The sequence below is a fragment of the Thunnus albacares genome, chromosome 19 (assembly GCF_914725855.1).
Source record: "Thunnus albacares chromosome 19, fThuAlb1.1, whole genome shotgun sequence".
In the NCBI taxonomy this organism is placed as follows: domain Eukaryota; kingdom Metazoa; phylum Chordata; class Actinopteri; order Scombriformes; family Scombridae; genus Thunnus; species Thunnus albacares.
In genome coordinates, this window is record NC_058124.1 from 29,043,682 (window position 1) to 29,061,453 (window position 17,772).

At 44.1% G+C, this 17,772-nt stretch overlaps 3 protein-coding genes across 5 annotated transcripts; 1 reads left to right on the forward strand and 2 right to left on the reverse strand.

Moving 5' to 3' along the window:
- Positions 1–11: 11 nt before the first annotated feature.
- Positions 12–5,069, reverse strand: LOC122970022 (gastrula zinc finger protein XlCGF57.1-like). Its single transcript, XM_044336108.1, has 2 exons — positions 4,653–5,069; positions 12–2,883 (listed from the first exon to the last, which is right to left on the reverse strand). The coding sequence occupies exons 1-2, from the start codon at positions 4,954–4,956 to the stop codon at positions 1,382–1,384; spliced, it is 1,806 nt and encodes a 601-aa protein (XP_044192043.1). The 5' UTR covers positions 4,957–5,069; the 3' UTR covers positions 12–1,381.
- A 3,993-nt stretch (positions 5,070–9,062) lies between these two features.
- On the reverse strand, positions 9,063–15,098 carry LOC122970019 (gastrula zinc finger protein XlCGF57.1-like). 2 transcript variants are annotated; one of them, XM_044336104.1, is made up of 2 exons: positions 14,714–15,098; positions 9,063–12,035 (listed from the first exon to the last, which is right to left on the reverse strand). In XM_044336104.1, the coding sequence occupies exons 1-2, from the start codon at positions 15,087–15,089 to the stop codon at positions 10,387–10,389; spliced, it is 2,025 nt and encodes a 674-aa protein (XP_044192039.1). In that variant the 5' UTR covers positions 15,090–15,098; the 3' UTR covers positions 9,063–10,386. The 2 variants fall into 2 exon arrangements, with proteins under 2 accessions (XP_044192039.1, XP_044192040.1); XM_044336105.1 differs by having other exon boundaries at positions 14,743–15,097.
- Positions 14,168–17,048, forward strand: LOC122970069 (RNA/RNP complex-1-interacting phosphatase-like). Of its 2 annotated transcripts, XM_044336181.1 has the most exons (3): positions 14,168–14,364; positions 14,643–14,669; positions 15,842–17,048. In XM_044336181.1, the coding sequence occupies exon 3, from the start codon at positions 15,880–15,882 to the stop codon at positions 16,717–16,719; it is 840 nt and encodes a 279-aa protein (XP_044192116.1). In that variant the 5' UTR covers positions 14,168–14,364; positions 14,643–14,669; positions 15,842–15,879; the 3' UTR covers positions 16,720–17,048. The 2 variants fall into 2 exon arrangements, with proteins under 2 accessions (XP_044192116.1, XP_044192115.1); XM_044336180.1 differs by lacking the exons at positions 14,168–14,364; positions 14,643–14,669 and adding an exon at positions 15,129–15,288.
- Positions 17,049–17,772: the final 724 nt, after the last annotated feature.

A 17,772-nucleotide genomic window follows, 5' to 3' on the forward strand; every position in this document is an offset into this window, starting at 1 on the left:
ATTCAGAACTGAATAACTGTTTGACTCGACGTGTTTATTTGACTCACTGACGCAGAAAATCAGCTGAACACTGAACGTCGACATGAAATATCTGCTCAGATTCATAAACATCTTGTTCGACTGCTTTTGAACATCTGAGAACTTATTTCTGTCGTGTTGATGATAATCAGATCTCGGGATGCAACGATTATAGATTTCAATGGTACGATTATAGTCTGAGGACAAAATCAGGGTTTCATTATTATTATTATTATGCAAAAATTTATGTCACAACACTACGGATGGATGATTTTTAATTAGAGGTTTTGTTGTTTTTATTTTCCCAAAATATTTCTCTCTTGGCTTTTAACAGTTTCTTATCAGTTTCTAAAATTATCTATTAATAATTAACATCTTGTTTGTTTTACATAGCGCCGAATCATATCAGGATTTATCTCAGCCCACTTTTCATATAGAGCAGGTCTACATACTCTTTACAATATTATTAGTTTAATATTAGTAAAAATGAAAGAAAGAGTGTTATTAATCACTGAAATGCAATTAATTAGATCCCAGGGTATGATGCTGAAAGTCCACAACATCCTAATGTTCAGTTAGTCTTTTAGCATATTTACCTTCCGTACCAGCCAATCAAAACCCTCAGAACAGACGGGACGAAGAAACAGGATGTAAAATGGTCACACTGAGTCCTCGAGGGGATTACTGCTGTTTAGGTGAGTGTTCATTCATAAATGGTGTAACGCTCCTTTTCCTGCTTTGCTGCTGTTGATTTACATTACGCTGAAAGCCCGACTCTTAACTCTCTGCTACTCAGTAGATTTTAAGCGACACTTTCACATTTAATTCCATTAAGTAACTTGAGACGTTGCATGAAGTTCAAGGTGTCTGATCAATTAAACGACCACCTGTCCCTTCTTTATGTATCCAAAATCTCGTCTCCTTTAGCTAACGTTGCCCCCCGTCAAACATCAACGAGGGGAGTCGCTCTCGTCACAGCAGGTGTAACTTAACGTATCTGAACTGGCGTTTTAAGCCGCTGCACCACGTTGCCCCTTGAACATGTTTTTTTTAAACACAATCTAGTTTTGTTTAATTTTCCTCACAGTACAATCGTTGTTCATAGAAAGATAACGCACCATAATGTCGCATTTTCTCACAGAGTGAGAACGGAAACACTCGGTGTCGCCTTTACAGTTACAAAACCGGGACATTTTAAAGTGCAGTTAACAGTGAAATCGGTTAATCGCTGCATCCCTAATCAGCACTTATAACTGTTATTAAAGTTGTTTGAAACTGAAGAACAAAGTTGTTGGTTTGAGTCCAGCTCTACGAGTCAACAGTTACACCAGAAGAGTTTTTAGTTTTCAGGCTGACGTACAAGCTACAGCTGAGCGAAGCAGAACGCGTTGAGCCTCCTCTGCTCGGCGCCGTGGTCCTGCTCCGTGCCCGGCCCCTCCCCCACCGTGTGGACTTTGAGGTGTCCGTTTAGCGAGCGTTTGGCCTGGAAGCTCTTCCCGCAGACCCTGCAGCTGTACGGTTTCTCTCCGGTGTGGATCAGCATGTGTCTCTTCAGGTCCACGTCCTGAATGAAGCCCTTCCCGCACACCTGGCACAGGAAGCGTCTCTCCTTGTTGTGGAAGCGGACGTGCGTGTCCAGAGTCTGTTTCTGGGTGAAGCCCTTCCCACAGAGGCTACAGAAGAACGCCCGCTCACCTGTGTGGATCTTCAGGTGCGTCTTCAGGTTGCCGCTCTGGTTGAAGGCCTTTCCGCAGAAGCTGCAGCTGTAAGGTTTCTCTCCGGTGTGGATCCGCATGTGCATCTCCAGCGCCCCATGAGCAGGGAAGCTCTTCCCGCAGACGTGGCAAGTGTTACTGATCTCCCGGTGCGAGCGCAGGTGAGCGGCGAGGCTGTCGGCGGACTCGTACTGGTGTCCACAGAGTCCGCAGCAACAACGCGGGTCCTGTAGGTGAGTCTCCACGTGCTTCACTAAGAAGCTCTTCCTGTCGAAGGTGTCTCCGCACACTTTGCAGCGGAACGACGGCGCCGAGCTGCGGCATCTTTTGGGTTTGTCGCTGCCGTCCTTCTGGTGACTCGTCATGTGTTGGCGCAGGAGTCTCCTCTTACTGAACTCCTGACCGCAGACGCTGCAGCTGAGCGTCACCTTGCTGCTGTGCTCCAGCATGTGTCGCTCCAAAGAAGACATGTGACAGAACGCCCGGCTGCACTCTTTGCATTGGAAGGGTTTCTCTGTGGCGTGGACGCGCATGTGTGAAGTCATGTTGCCCTTCTGGCTGAACTTCTTGCCGCAAACATCGCAGCTGTACGGTTTCTCTCCAGTGTGCAGCCGGACATGCAGCTCCTGCGCCAGGATGGAGTGGAAGGTCTTCCCGCAGAACGAGCAGGTCTTACTCTTCTCCTGGTGGGTTTGGAGGTGAGCAGTCAGGGCGTCGGCCGAGTCTAAACGCTCACCGCAGAAACCACAGCGACAGTCTGGGTCTTTGGCGCAGACCTGCAGGACGTGTTTGAGCAGGAAGCCTTTACCCTGCAGAGCGCGTCCACACACCTGACACCAGAAACTCTGCGTTGGAGACGACCGCTTACGTTTGTTTGCGAGGCCAAGCGGCGGCCGTCCTCTCTTCTTTTTCCTCAGATGTCTCAGTGTCCTGGAGCGACGCTCTTCTGTCCAGTCACTGTCCAGATCGCCTTCGCTGTCGATGACGGAGCCGCTTGGTGAGACGGGCTGACAGTCGGCAGGTGAGGGGGAGCGAGGCGTCGGAGGGCAGGAAACATCGCTGTCGTGTTCAGTTTCAGTCTGTTTCAGGTCTGCGGGGTCGACTGGAGGCTGCAGGTTTGAGTCGTTCAGGATCACCGACTGCAGCGGCTCTGAGGACGAAACAGATCAACAATTCATGACTGATGACTTTCTACAGAAACATGTGATCAACAGTCTGTTTCATCTTCATACTCAACTCACAGAGTGACCAGGATCCTCTGAGTCTGAAGATGCTTTTAGGAAACATGTTGATGTTTAGCAGCAGTCATGTTGGTTTAGTGTGTTAGCATGCTAACATGCTAAGTAGCATTAAACACAGCTGAGGCTGATGAATGTCATTAATTTTGCAGGTATTTGGTCATAAACCAAAGAAATGTTGATCAGACCAGATGAGGGCGCCAGATGAAAAGTCAGAGGATCAAAGATATTATAATTCATCCGGCGGGGAACTAATTTCACAACAATCCATCTGACAGACATCAGCTTCCACAGAGCTCAGCTGCTGACTTATTTCCCGGGTTTCTCCTGTATTTTCACCCCCTCTCTCGCCGCGTTCCCGTTTCATAATATCCAGTAAATCTCCCGTATATCCCTTTTTTATTTTACAGTTATACACAGGGCTGTAGTGGAGATTAAACACACATAAACACCATTTACCCATCTCTCAAATTCTGAAATATCGTTTACACAAACTTCCATCACTTTACAGCTGTTAGCTCAGACTGACTTCCTACCACAGTTTCGGTTGTAGCTTCTAGGAGCGCTCGTTTTGTTTTCCGTTTGAACACCGTATCCTCGATGAGACACCGAGGCAGCTCTTACTGTTAACAAGGAGCAACCAACAAACCGCCACCCGCTCCTGCTACGCAGGTGTTTAAAACAAACAAACCCTCCACGCTGAAGATGAAGGAGAAATTGCAGGATGTAACGGTGTTGACAGAAAAACAAGGAGAGAGTAAAGAAGATGCAACTGATTCAAGATTAAAAGAAAAAAAGTTTAAGGAAGAAGAGAAACACACAGATGCAGCCCAGGCGTCAGGTGATTACTGGTAAATATTTAAAGGTGCAGTGTGTAGAGTTTAGTGGCATCTAGCAAAACTGACTTGGCAGAAACTGAATATAATATTCATAAGTGTGTTTTAATTAGTGTTTAATCACCTGAAAAAAAGAATCGTTGTGTTTCTGTTACCTTAGAATGAGCCTTTATATCTACAGAGGGGGCGGGTCCTCTTCCACGGAGCCGCCATGTTGCACCGCCGTGTTTCTACAGTAGCCCAGAACGGACAAACCAAACACTACCTCCAGAGAGGACCTTTCATGTTTATTGTGAGTTTCGCAGCCACCGCAGGTTCTCCTACACGCTGAGAAGGGAAGGCTATTTAGTTGTAGCAATTTGCAACCTCACCACTAGATGGCACTAAATCCAACACACTGCACCTTTAAATGCACAACCTGTTTGCAACCTGTAAACTAAAGGGCATCCCCGCTAACAAAGGTCAAAGCACAAGATTGAAACCTGCTATAAAAGCATTAACAGATATTTTAATTTAGAAGGTTGTTGATCTGTGTAAATATTTAAATACTATTCCTGACAGAAGGCATGTTAGGAAACATCCATGCGTTTTGCAAGGTTGTGTAGGGTGGACGTTAGTGTTGGTCACTGTGGGGAAAATGATGTTAACCAGCAGGTAGTAAAGACACCCAGTGATTAGATCTCTGGAGCAGAGAGAAGAAACCTTTTCATGATGTAAAAGTTATGGTCAGGTGTCCCGGATGCTGCTGACACGGATAAAACATCTGTCGCTCTTTAATTTAAACTCAGAACTTTTGTGTTCATGTCACAGTCGTGATCTGATTGGTCCGGTGTGTCGGGACTGACCTGCTCTGAGCAGCTTGACTTCGGGCTTCAGCACGGCATCGAGCAGCCTCCTCTGGCGGCAGATCTCCCGCTCTGACCGCTCCACTCTGTCTTCGTACTCCGCCACGGTTTCCTCCAACAGACCGACGATCTCCTCCGCAGCCGCCGTTAGCCGCTCGGTGAGCAGCGCTCTCAGCGGGATTTCTGCCGTTTCTTCTCCTTTTTCCACCTGCAGCAGAAAGTCTTCAGCGGCAGCGCTGATCCGCTCATGTACCGACACCCGCAGCAGCTGCACGGCGCACATTTTCTCCTTTTCTGCGCACATTCAGCCTTCCAGCGGACAAAGAGAGAGAGAGACAGCGAGGAGGTAAACAGGTAAACACAGCGAACAGACCGTTGAGTTCCGCGTCGTCAACTGTTCGCTTCCTGCGGAGCGAAGCGGAGAAAGCGAACAGCGAAGTCTGCTGGACTGGAGGGCGAACAGTCAGATTAAAGGACCAGTACCTGAAATAATTCAGTTGATTAATGAGTAAGTAAAACAGTAGTGTTTTTTCATTAACATTAACAGTGAAAAGAACATTATTTTCTGATGCTAAAATATGTTGTTCTTGTAGAATATGGGACACATTTCTGTCTGAAGTAGATTTTCTTTACTGTTGACCCTCAGAAAAACGTTCATTTTTACTCCTGAACTCTCAACTCTTCACTATATAAACATATCCAATAAAATATTCATGAATGATATTCTTTTAGTGAGTTGGATTCTGTGTGTGTTCTATGTCTCAGCTGGCTGATATAAAGATGTTATGTTTTGGTAAAAGTTAGGAGAATCATCAATAATGTAATTGAGTAATTTGCTATCGAACATGAAACATATTTTCTTTCCTCCCATGATAATATGTTGAGAAACATCATCCACAGATGGCAGCGTAGACTTCAGACTGAACCTGCAGCCTGTCATACTGTACATGTGATACGAGACACTTAATGATTTTAAGGTTTATAAAACCACATAGTGAAGTCATGATATGATCTCAGTGCCTCATGTGCTGACTAACTGCTTCAGGGAGTGATGACTCATCTCCTACCAGCATGTACAGCTCAGCATCAAAGTGTTGAAACAGACAAAGATGAACAGATAATGTTTAAAGGCTTTAAAGGAAACTCATGACTGGTATTTGTTTATGAACCGGCTCAACCAATGGGAGCAGTCGGTGAATATGTGACCTGCTCCACCTGTCTGTCTCTCTCTCGTCTTTTTCTGATGATTTTTTTCATTTTTCGAAGGGAAACACTGATTAAATAAAGCATCAAAGTTCATTCTTGACTTTGGGGATTGTAGTTTGACAACAACTCAAGGTCCACTTTCTATTTTTTCTGTTTTCAGTCATATCACATGGTCCTCCAGTCGCTGTTGTGACTTAATCCGCAGCATTTTCAGTATATCTATAGATCTATAGTGCACATCTTTTTTTTTTTTTTTTTTACAGCTACTGAGCTTGTCAACAGATGCATCTCTGTGACAACTGAGTAAACTCCATCTGCTGATGAAGACTGTGTGATGCAGTTGAAAGCACTGGAAAAGTGTAAGTGTGTCTAGTAAGACTACCTTGAGTCGGTGTTGTCAAGCTGCTAATTAAACTGTTTCATTCAAGGGACAGATGATGATTCAAGATAAACTTTATCATCATGCGTGTGAGCAGCCGAACGTCAGAATGAAACTGCTTTTACTTCAATGTGCAAAATACAAACAACAACATCGTCTAAGTGTCTTAAAACTGACATAAAAACTGCTTCTGTCAGTCGTTGGTTGATGAAAAGCAGCAGCTGATTATTGAATAAAGGTTGATGCACAAGTGCAGAATCTCTGTTTCTGATTGGAGAGCATACACAATTTATCAATGTAGCAAGAGTCTGGTATTCTATATGAAGCTTGATATGATTTAAAGGACGAGTTCACAGTTTTTTAAACAACAGTCAGGAGCACAAATGAACATTAAAGCTGTTTTTCTTGCTGTAATCATTCCTCCTGTTCATACTGACCATTAGAAGATCCCTTCATAATGACCTTACAAAATAAAATCCACAGTCCTCCTTCTGTGTAAAAATGTGTTTAAAAGTTTATCTGAAGCTAATATGAAGCTTCAGCGTCCAAATGAGTCAAATCAAGTAGATATCTTTCAACGTTACAGTCTTTTTAGTGCCAAAGTTCCTCTTTTTGTTACTATACTTCCACCTGCAGCTCAACAGGGAAACACTGTCCGAGGAAACACAAAGAGGGAATTTGATGCTAAAAAGACTGTAAATGTGTCAGATATCCACTTGATATGACTAACTCAGACTGATGAAGCTGAATAGAAGCTTCACACAGACTTTAAATGACTGTGTGGACACACTGTGGGTTTTGGCCTCCATCACTTCCATTGAAAGTATCAGTTGTGATTTTATCCTTTAAGATATATTAACCTCTGATATCTGATGTCTGGCATTAACGTGTTATCTGTCAGTAGTAACATGAAATAAGCAGAGAACAAAGATCTTCCCTTTGTTGAGCTTAAAGTTAATATTTGAACATCACACTGCTCACACATGATATTTGGCTCTGTCATTGCCCCCCCCCCCCCCCCTCATCTGTTTCTATTTGTATTATTAAAACGTTTTTGTTTTAATTATTCATTTATCTTCTTACAGTCTAAAATAATCCCATCAACCCTTCAACAGTGATTTGTCAAAAAGACAAAATCAACATTTCTTATGAAATAACATCAGGAAGTCAAACAGGAAATATGAAATGTTTTTTATTATCAGAATTTTTTTTTTTTTTTACATTAACAGGAAACAGTTTCAAACTCTGTCGAACCTCAACAGATTCATGTCACTAAAAACATGACCGAGAGTTTAGAAACATTTAGATTTCCCACAAATTAAAAAACAGATTATCATCATCATCATTAATAATAATAATAATAATTATAATAATAATAATAATAATAATAATAATAAATCATTATTCAGACTTCTGCATGAAATGAAAGACGGTGATGATTTCACAACAGGAAACTGCAGTGAAACGATGATCAGCTGATAAACTCAGAGTTTATTTGAGGACTGATTTGTCCTCGTCAGGCCGCCGTCCGAAATAAGATTTTGTTTTAATGACTTCTCTGGTTAAATAAAGGTTAAATAAAAAATAAAATAAAAATAAAGCTGCAGCTAACGATTCTTTTCATTTAGATTTTCTACTTCATTATATTAACTGTTGAGTAAATTAAACGTTCATCTTTATTCTTAAAGTCCAAACTGATTCAAACCAACAGATTCAGTTTATAAAAGGATGAAAAACAAACCGGGTCTTACATTTGGTTTATTGATTGATTGATAAACGGATCATTTCAGCCCCTGCAAGTGTCACTGATGGTCAAACACATTCACACAGTGAAGCAGCTCTGAGTAACAACAGCCGGAAGTCACCTGACCAGAGTCTGATCCACTAAACAGATGATGAACAACAGCTGATCAGACTCGGTTCAGTCACTCGGAGTTAACCGTGAGCATCATGAATGAAAACAGTCGTCATCACTGGATCCGATACTACGAGTCACCATGGCAACGATTCAATAAAAGGCAGAGCCTCGATTTTAATCCGGTGGATGTAGATAAAGTGGACACAGTGATGGAGTCATGATGTGTATCAGGCTGCAGCTACATTTTAAATAGATTTGTTCAGCTTTAATCTGACACATAAAACGCAGGAACTGAAGATGAAAAACATAAAGATTTCAAACATAAATAGATCAAAGACACAGAGACGTGACTGTAAACTCACAGTCTGATCAGTAATAATGTGTTTGATGATTTGCATCGAGGTTAAAATACAGCAGATTTTAAATGTTGAGACGTTTGTTTGTATCTCAACAGCGTTCAGTGATGCTGCTCAGAAATAGTAATTATAATTATTCATATCTATTTTTTTTTAACTTGAGGCTCCAAAAGTGAGTCAATCCCCATAGACCTCCATGTTAAAATGCCCAACTTTACAGCAGAAATAAACATGTTTACAGCCTGGTACAAACAACGGTTTTGGTCTCTGTAGCTAATTTCCTCTTTCAGGACAACTGTACGGAGGTGAATTTTATTATAACTCACCTGTTTAAATTTTATTAAGCCGTAAAGTTCTGCATAATGAAGGACATGGCTGCTTTGAGTGACAGGTCCGCCAGCCGCTAGGTGGCTTGTTTCAGCCATTCGGCCCCGCCTCTTTGCCCATTTCTGATTGGCTGGGAGTTAGGCAACGTCACGCACTGCCAAGATGGAGACGGCCGGAGCGGCTCACTTTGAGCTTCAAAACCGCTCTTCAGAAACCAACGAGTGACGTCACGGTAACGACGTCCATATTTTTATACAGTCTATGGTTTAGTCGTGTTATTAAGGCTACGTTCACGTCACATGCTGGAGTGGCGGAAATCTGTTTGGCTTTTTTTTTTTTTTTTGCCTCCAAGTGACTTGAACAAACCGAATCTGAGTTTGTCATATCAGATCTGGACCAGCTCTCTGGCTGCGCTGCACTTTAATAAATAAATGAATCTAAGGCGGCAGAGACTGAGAGTTTTTACTTCATTCATCGGCAGCAGCTGTGATGTTGTGGACGTTGGTGCTCAGAGCAAAGCTTTACTGAGCAGGACTATGGAGATACAAGGTTTCATCAGGATCAAATGGAAAAAGGACGGAGCAGAAGATTTAAGATCTTCATCCTGTAAATAATTATTTTCTATAAACATTAAAAACACAACAACGGTCTCTTCACTTGTTGATAGTTGATCTGATCAATCAGTTCAAACCTACATCTTTGTAATAAAATCAAAGAACACAGTTTAATGACAGCAGGTGAATTTAAACGGATGATTATTTAATGATTATTTATTTCTACTTTAGAACGTAACAGCATGAAACTATCATAAAATAAAGATTTACTTCTCTCTTCTAACTTTATTGATTAATGATAAGAAACGTTTCTGTAACATCAACATTAAAGTTCTTGTTTTATGAATGAAGCGACATAAGTTGAAGCAGCTGCAGTGTTTGACCAATCAGTGACAGTCATCCCTGCAAACCCCGCCCCTAAACTTCCTGTATCTTTACAAAGTAAAACCTCCCCCAGAGCAGGAACTGTTTTTACAGCTGGAAATCTCCTACAGGAACTAACTTCAGTTCCTCAAAAGGTTCCTGGTTCTCCTGGAACGTTATTAATGAGGACCGAGAGCTGAAACAGAGAAACACGTTGTGACATCTGACCTGACATTTAGATGAATGAAAAGCTCTCCTGACACTAAAAGTCTGTGAATTTCTGTTTGTCCAGCGACTCTGAAGAGCCGTGAACACAAAGCAAAAACTCCACAACACTCGTCTCCACAACAGATGATCAGCTGGACACGAGTCGTAACTGCCTGTTTGACCAATCAGTGACGGCCTGACTACTACCCCCGAAACAGCAGGGACTGTTTGGGACTCTGGTTTCTCTGATGGAAACAAAGGCAACGTTGCTGAGTTTCTATAAAGGTTCCTGTGATGATGACTCCTGAGTTTAGTTTTTGAAGCTGTTTGAACTGAAAAGTCGTCACGTTTTAGTTTAGCGGCTAAAAATAATCTGACTGAAAGAAAAAACGTGAGCTGAACTTTTTGCTGCGTGACTCTTAATACGTAAACGTCACAGACTTACAGAGTGACTGATGGGAGTCTGTTTCAGTTTGTGTGCAGCTCACAGCTGGATGAAGTCGTGACCCCCCTCCGGTCGTTTCAGGTTCACGTTTGCAGCTGAGTCTTTAACGGTTCGTTCTCCAGAGTGAACCTTCATGTGCGAGTCCACGGAGCGTTTCTCCTGGTACCTCTTCCCGCAGACGCTGCAGCTGTACGGTTTCTCCCCGGTGTGCGTCAGCATGTGTCTCTTCAGGTCGATCTTCTGGACAAAGCCCTTACTGCAGAGCTGACAGCTGAACGGTTTCTCCTTCTTGTGGAAACGCTCATGCGTCTCCAGTGAGATTTTCTGGCGGAATCTTTTCCCACAGAGGCTGCAGATGAACGGCTTCTCGCCCGTGTGGATCCTCATGTGTGAGTCGAGGTTGCCGATCTGGCGGAAGTTCTTGCCACAGACCCTGCAGGTGTACGGTTTTTCCCCGGTGTGGATCCTCTTGTGCACGTCCAGATGCTGGCTCATGGTGAACTTCTTGCCGCAGACGTCGCAGGAGTAAATCCTCGGCTTCCCGCCTGTGTGGCTCTTAATGTGTCTCCTCAGGACGGTGTTTTCGATGAAAGTCTTCCCACAGAACTCGCAGATGAACGGTCTCTCGCCGGCGTGCAGCTTCATGTGTCTCTCCAGAGAGCCCTTCCTGGGGAAGTCTTTGCCGCAATCTTTGCACCTGAAGGGTTTCTGTCCGGTGTGCGTCCTCATGTGGATCTCCATGTCCCTGAAGCTGATGCCGCAGATGTCACAGATCCTGCTGGTTTCTCTGTGACTCTGGATGTGGAGCTGCAGACTCTCCGAGGACTCTGACTGCTCCCCACAGACGCCACAGCGACTGACGGGATCGTTTAAATGAGTCTCTGCATGCCGCACAAAGTTACCTTTGTTGTGAAAGGCGTTCCCGCAGACCTTGCAGCAGTGTGAAGGAGTCAGACTCGGTTTCCTGCGTCGGCTCCTGGTAGCCGGCGGCTCGTCAGACTCGTGGCTGCGGACGTGTCGCCGCAGCTCGGCGCTCTTACCGAAGCCTTTCCCGCAGACGTTGCAGCTGAACGGCGATTGTCCGTCGTGAGCCTTCATGTGTCGCTCCAGAGAGCCGGTGTGGCTGAACTCTTTGCGGCAAATGGTGCACCTGAACGGCTTCTCGGCCGTGTGGATCCTCATGTGCGTCACCATGTTGCCCTTCTGGTTGAAACCTTTTCCGCAGACGTGGCAGCTGAAGGGTTTCTCTCCGGTGTGCAGCCTCAGGTGCGTCTCCTGAGCTCGGATTGAGGGGAACTTCTTGCCGCAGATGTCGCAGGTCCGGCTGCTGTCGCGGTGTGTCTGAAGGTGCAGCCTTAGACTGTCGACGGACTCCAAACGCTCGCCGCACAGACCGCACAGACAGTCTGCGTCCTTCGAGTGTTTCTCCACGTGTTTCATCAAAAAGCCTTTCCTGTCAAAGGACTTCCCACACACTCTGCAGCAGTGAGAAGTCGCCTCCTCATCGTCTTCTTCGTCCTCTCCAGCCGGATGGTCCGGAGAGTTGGGCTGAGGCTTCGGGTCTGAAACGTCCTCCGGTCGGGAGGAAGTGCTGGGCCGAGGTTCCTTCAGTTGGTCGTCCACAGAGACTTCCTGCTTCAGATGTTTGTCCTCAGAGAGACTCTGGACACCGACGGACAGACACAACTCTGCAGAGAAGATCACATGATACTAGTTTATGACACAGAAACTGCTTATTCAAATACACAATGAACTGATAATGAAGACAAACTGATCAAAGCATCAGTTCTTCATTTTGTCTGAAATCAAGCAGCTGAACAAGAAACTAAAAAAACAATTCTGACTTATGAAGACAACATCCCTGTTTGACTCATTTCCTGTCATCTCTCCACTATCGCTGTCTTGAGATGAAATAAATTGCCCAAAACTTAGTTAAAACTAAAGAAATGTCAGATCATAATAAATAAAAAGAGTCATTTAATGCTTCTGAGTTTGTGTGCCGCTCAGTGTTCAAGTTTCCACATCACACTCGTGTAAGTTCATCGCTTCAAACTAGTTGTGATGTCACACATCCTGCTCGAAGGCCCGCCAATTAAAATTGGATTTTTAATGAGCTCAGAGAAACTTTCAGCAGATGAATGTAAAAACAAACTGCAGAGAGAAGAGAACAACATCCAACTGAAAGAACAAAAGAAGAACATGTGTTGGAGTGGAGGGAGACTTTAAACAATTAACCAATTATCAAAACAGATCAGCCAATTAATTAAATAGTTGGTAAGTAATCATTTAATTGATTAATGGTTGCTGCTCTGTTATCTTTTACATTGTTTATATCTGTCATCATTCAGGTTTTGTCTCATCTCTTTGAACTTTTCACTTTTTGACTTGTTTTTGTCAAATGTTGTGAGCGAGCAACTCAACCATCACTAATGGAGTTTGGTAAAGTTGGAAATATATCCACAGATTTGAACTTCCTGGATCAATAACTCATAAGCGAAACATTGTTAAAACACTAACGAGGCCTCTTTCCTAACATAGTCGGACAGACAACGAGCTACAACCTAATTTTCACCAAAGTTCTCCATGTGCAGCCGGCTGTGAGACGAGTGTGCCGGGACCATCAAAAAAGTGCAACATCAGCGCTACAACAATATTTAATAACTTCAAACAGTCTCCTGCTGGTTAAACTACAACATTTAGTTTGAGAAAAAAAAGGTTTTTGTATCATTTAGGGGATTTGAATTTTGTTGAATGTTCATATGGTTACTAATAGATCATCTCATGGCCACTGCCTTTAAACCAATCAAATGAAGGATGTATAGTCACTAGCCAATCAGGAGCAACTTTCAATTAAGCTCCACCTACAGTGATCATAAATCTGCATTTACTGCAAAAACCACTATGATGGAGAAAGAAATCTTTCAATGTAATTCATTTGGGTTCCTTTGAAAATGTGTCTCCAACCCTGTTCCATGATTATATGTAAGTCATCTTTTTTTTGTATTGTCTTTTAATTGTAGATGAATGAATGAATGGATGAACTTGATTGATCCCTGCAGAGGAAATTCACGTGTTCCAGCAGCTCAAAATTAGAGGAAAAAGTAAGATAAATAAGATAAAAGATCAATAAAAACTATATATATACACATTTACACTATCTGTCACATACACAGATATGACCTGCAGTGGTAAAACACACATGATGTGTAGCATTGAACAGAGGAGTGAACAACAGGAAAAGAAGACTGATGTTGAAATCTTACTGTACGAGGATGAAACATTAAATAAATCAGACAACATCAGTGGTGCAGTACGCTGCTGCTAAACAGTCTGACTGCTGTCGGGATGAAGGAGCTGCTGCAGCGCTCCGTCTGCAGCTGTAGCTGTCTGTTGCTGGAGGAGCTGCTTAAAGCCTCCATGGTCTCACGCAGGGGACGAGACGTGTTGTCTCTGTGCCTTCACCTCCCCAGCAGACCACGGTGTAAAAAAAAAAAACTGCTGATGCCACCACAGTGTCATAAAATGTTCTTAACAGTGTCCTGCACACTCCAAAGACCTCAGTCTCCTCAGTAAATGAAGACGTCCAACCAGTCCAGTTTGTTTTTGAGATGAACGGCCAGGTATTTGTTCGCTCCCACCTTCTCAGTATCCAAACCCCGGGTGTTCACCGGTGTAGTCTGGAGCATCTCCTTTGTCTTGCTGGCATTTAAGTGAAGATGATTGAGCTTCACATACTGTGCTCTGATGGTGAGGTAGTCCATAGTCCATGCAGCCAGGTGGCAGTCTACTCCCGCTCCTTCTGGCTTCCCCCTGAGCCGTGATGGCTGTGTTGTGTTGCAGACACTGGGAAAGTCAAAGAACATGACCCGTAGTGTTCTCAGGGTTCTGGAGGTGTGGGAGGGATCTGTGACATCCACCGCAGCGCCTGGTTGATCGACGAACTGCAGGGGTCCAGCTTTGAACTCACCAGGGGGGTCGGAGATGGTTGAGTACGGTTCTTTCCATGGTCTTCATCAGGTGAGAAGTTAAGGCCAGCGGTCTGAGGTGGTTGGACTGCCTGAGGTGCGCACTCATCGGTACTGAAACCACACAGGAAAACTTCCTGTATAGTTTCAGTACCGAAGACTGTAAAGACTGAAAAAGGCGTCGTTTGTGTTTTAACAACGTTTCGCTTATAAGTTAACGATCCGCGAAGTTCGAATCTGTCAATATATTTCCAACTTTACCGAACTCATTAACGTTTTTTTGTTTGTTTGTTTGTTTTAATCAAACCACCTGCTGACCACCACCTGAAGACCGTGAGATGCTCTACAATAAACACAGTAAGTAGTCCCTGATGTATGATTGTTGTCTCAGATCTACTGACCGTGTTTCTGTCTGTATCCGGACACTGACCTGTCCTGCCGGCTGCAGGGTCGCCTCTCAGCTTCTGCCCGGGCTCCTCCGGTTCTCTCTCGGCCGCTCGAGTCGCTTCGAACACGGTGAAGATGTTGTTCACGGCCGCGGTGAGCCGCTCCGTCACCAGCCGCTTTAGCTGCTCTATGTCCGCCTGCCTGCGCTCCTTCAGCAGCCAGAAGATCTCCTCTGCGGCCGCCACCAGCTGCGCGTCGACCACCGCCCGCAGGCTGCGGCTCTCCGCCGTTTTTGACCGTTTTTTGGACATTTTGGCAGAATTTCCACCGAACAAAGAGTAGAATGTAAACAATGCCAGGACTCTTCCGGGGTCTCCAACCCTGCGTCATTACGTAGAACGCCGACGTGACATTACGCTCACATGTCACGTCAGCGAGAACGTGGTTCGAGGATCGCTAACCGCTAACTGAGCCCAGAAACCCGACAGTTCCTTGTTTTTTCGGGATTTTATGTGTTTTGACGTCTGTTTTGGAATTTTAACTTTTCGTTTTGTTTGCTGAGAAAACGCAGCTTCGTGTGCATTAACCGGTACGACCTGTAAACCAAACTCTATTTAAAATTCTGTCTGTTAAATGTTTCCTCACTAATCTGTAGAGTTACATACACTCAGAAACATGTCATAATACCTGTTTTAATTTAATAATATCTTCTGGTAAATTCGGCTTATTATTGTTCCACCAACCAACATTTTGTTGTGACAAATTTGAGCTTTTTTGAAGATATTTGTGCTCTATTCGCTTTTTGAACAAGAGGGTGATTTATGTATTAATAAAAAGTCAAATCGCTTTCATCACCTAAATGAACACCTTTCAACTTTATCGGGGACTGTATAAAGTTTATTCACATTACAATCATCTTAATAAAGTCTCTAACAAGAACAAATGTTGCATCTGTATTCTGTTTAAAGATAAATATGTATATATACATATCTATATTTTACTCTCATAGATGTTTGTGAATCACTTGGATGCTGAATTGTATAGCGGTATTTGTTTTTTCCATAAAGTGAGTTTTCCTGAAGTATTTAATATTTATTACACAGGGTGTTGAGACAAACATGTTTCTGTTTGTGATGTTGCAGGTTGAAGGTGAAAAGACAGAAACATCAGAGCAACTGAGATGTCTCATAAGAAGAAGAAGAAGAAAAATGGCGTACCTGACAGGTGGCTGGACTATTGTCCTGTAGGACGCAGGATACCAGGAACTCGCTTCATCGCCTTCAAAGTGCCTTTAAAACCGTCTCTGAACTCTCGTGTTGCAGAGTCCGACTCCTTCAGTCTGTGGGAGCTTCTGGACTCTGTGCAAAGTCAGAACCAGGAGCTGGGTCTGATCATCGATCTCACCTTTACCACCAAATACTACCAACTGTCGGACGTCCCGCAGACCTGCTGCTACGTCAAGATCCTCACAGAAGGTCGCCGCGTGCCCCCCGATGCTGCCATCCTGAGCTTCAAGCAGGTGGTGACACACTTCCTAAACGAGAACCGCGATAATGACAAGCTGATCGGAGTCCACTGCACGCATGGCCTGAACCGCACCGGATACCTGGTCTGCAGGTACCTCATCGACGTGGACGGGCTGGAACCTGAGGCAGCCGTGGAGCTCTTCAATGCCTGCAGGGGGCATCGCATCGAGAGGCAGAACTACCTGCTGGACCTGCAGCAAGGCGCCAAGAGGAGCAACGCTGGCATCGACCAGCTGGAGCAGGAGCCATCCAGAGGACTCGCTGTGGAGCGAGTGTCTGGCTCCGCCCCCACCCAGAGACCACCGTCAGGCCCCACCCCCACAGAGACACCAACTGACCCCACAGAGGAGACGCAGACACCAGGTGAGAAACGACCACCTGGCAACCGCCGTCGCCGTGGAGCTCGGCATCGTCGGGGCAACAAGCCTCCACAGAGCGGCCTCCTCCCCACTCCTCCACTGTCCGCCTACCAGTGGAGCCCCGCCCCTTCGTGATACCCTGCTCACTTCCTTGGAACACCTGGAGCGGCAGGAAACCGTCCTGTTAACAAACCTCAGAAACACAAAGTGAGTCTGTGAGCAGACGCTGACGTGTTTCCTGATTGATGGAGTGTCAGTGACTGGCGCCTCCACCTGACACGCAGGTTTGTGTCTTTGCTAAACTTTTGCAGACGGAGCCGATAAAGTTTTATGTTCCAAGTCTGGATGATTGAGAAGTGGCTAATTTATTAGTTATAGTTCTTCAACACCGTTTGAGCAGCTGATGTTTCTGTTCACAGATGTTGTTTTCATAAAGATTTAATAAAGAGGTCAATTTCTTCAAACCTTCTTCTTCTGTGACCCTCGATATGTTTACAAACACCAATTCTTCTTCTGTGGACGCATTTTGTGTTTCCTGTGGCTGCTTCACAATAAAAGCCAGTCTTTTAATGTGTTAGCATTAGCAGTAAGCTAACAGCTGATTGGCTGCTGGAGAGTGAACATTAAACAGTGAAGCTGATATCAATCAGATCAAATTACAAACAGTAACTCTGGTTCACATGACACGTCTGGTCTGAATGGCCACGAACGATAAACATTCCTACAGAGGTAATAACTGGATTTAAATATACTGAATAACTACGTCTGAAAATATGACAAACATCATTTTTAAAATGTGCTTTGAGTTCATGAAAATCTTAAAGATAATACATTTTAAGTCCAGCTGACATTAAAATTCATTTTTGCTAAAAATCTGAATCTCCGCTGTGTTTTTTATGTGAGAAATCAACCCATCATAAGGTCACTTTAGTAGTTGCTCTTGAGCTTTCAGTCATATGACATGATCTTCCTTAGCTGTCCAGTTGTCATTGAGTTACAGATGTTCACCTTTCTGTTTCTTGTTTCTGAGCGTTTTATGGATGTTGGCTTCATTGAACAGCTGAGTGAAGAACTCCAACTGAGAGCTCCGGAACAGCTACTAAATGAACCTCAAAGCTCAACAGTCGTCTGATATTTCCTTTAACAAACAGCGTCCTCCTGTGTTGACGAGTCACATGTTTTCAAGAA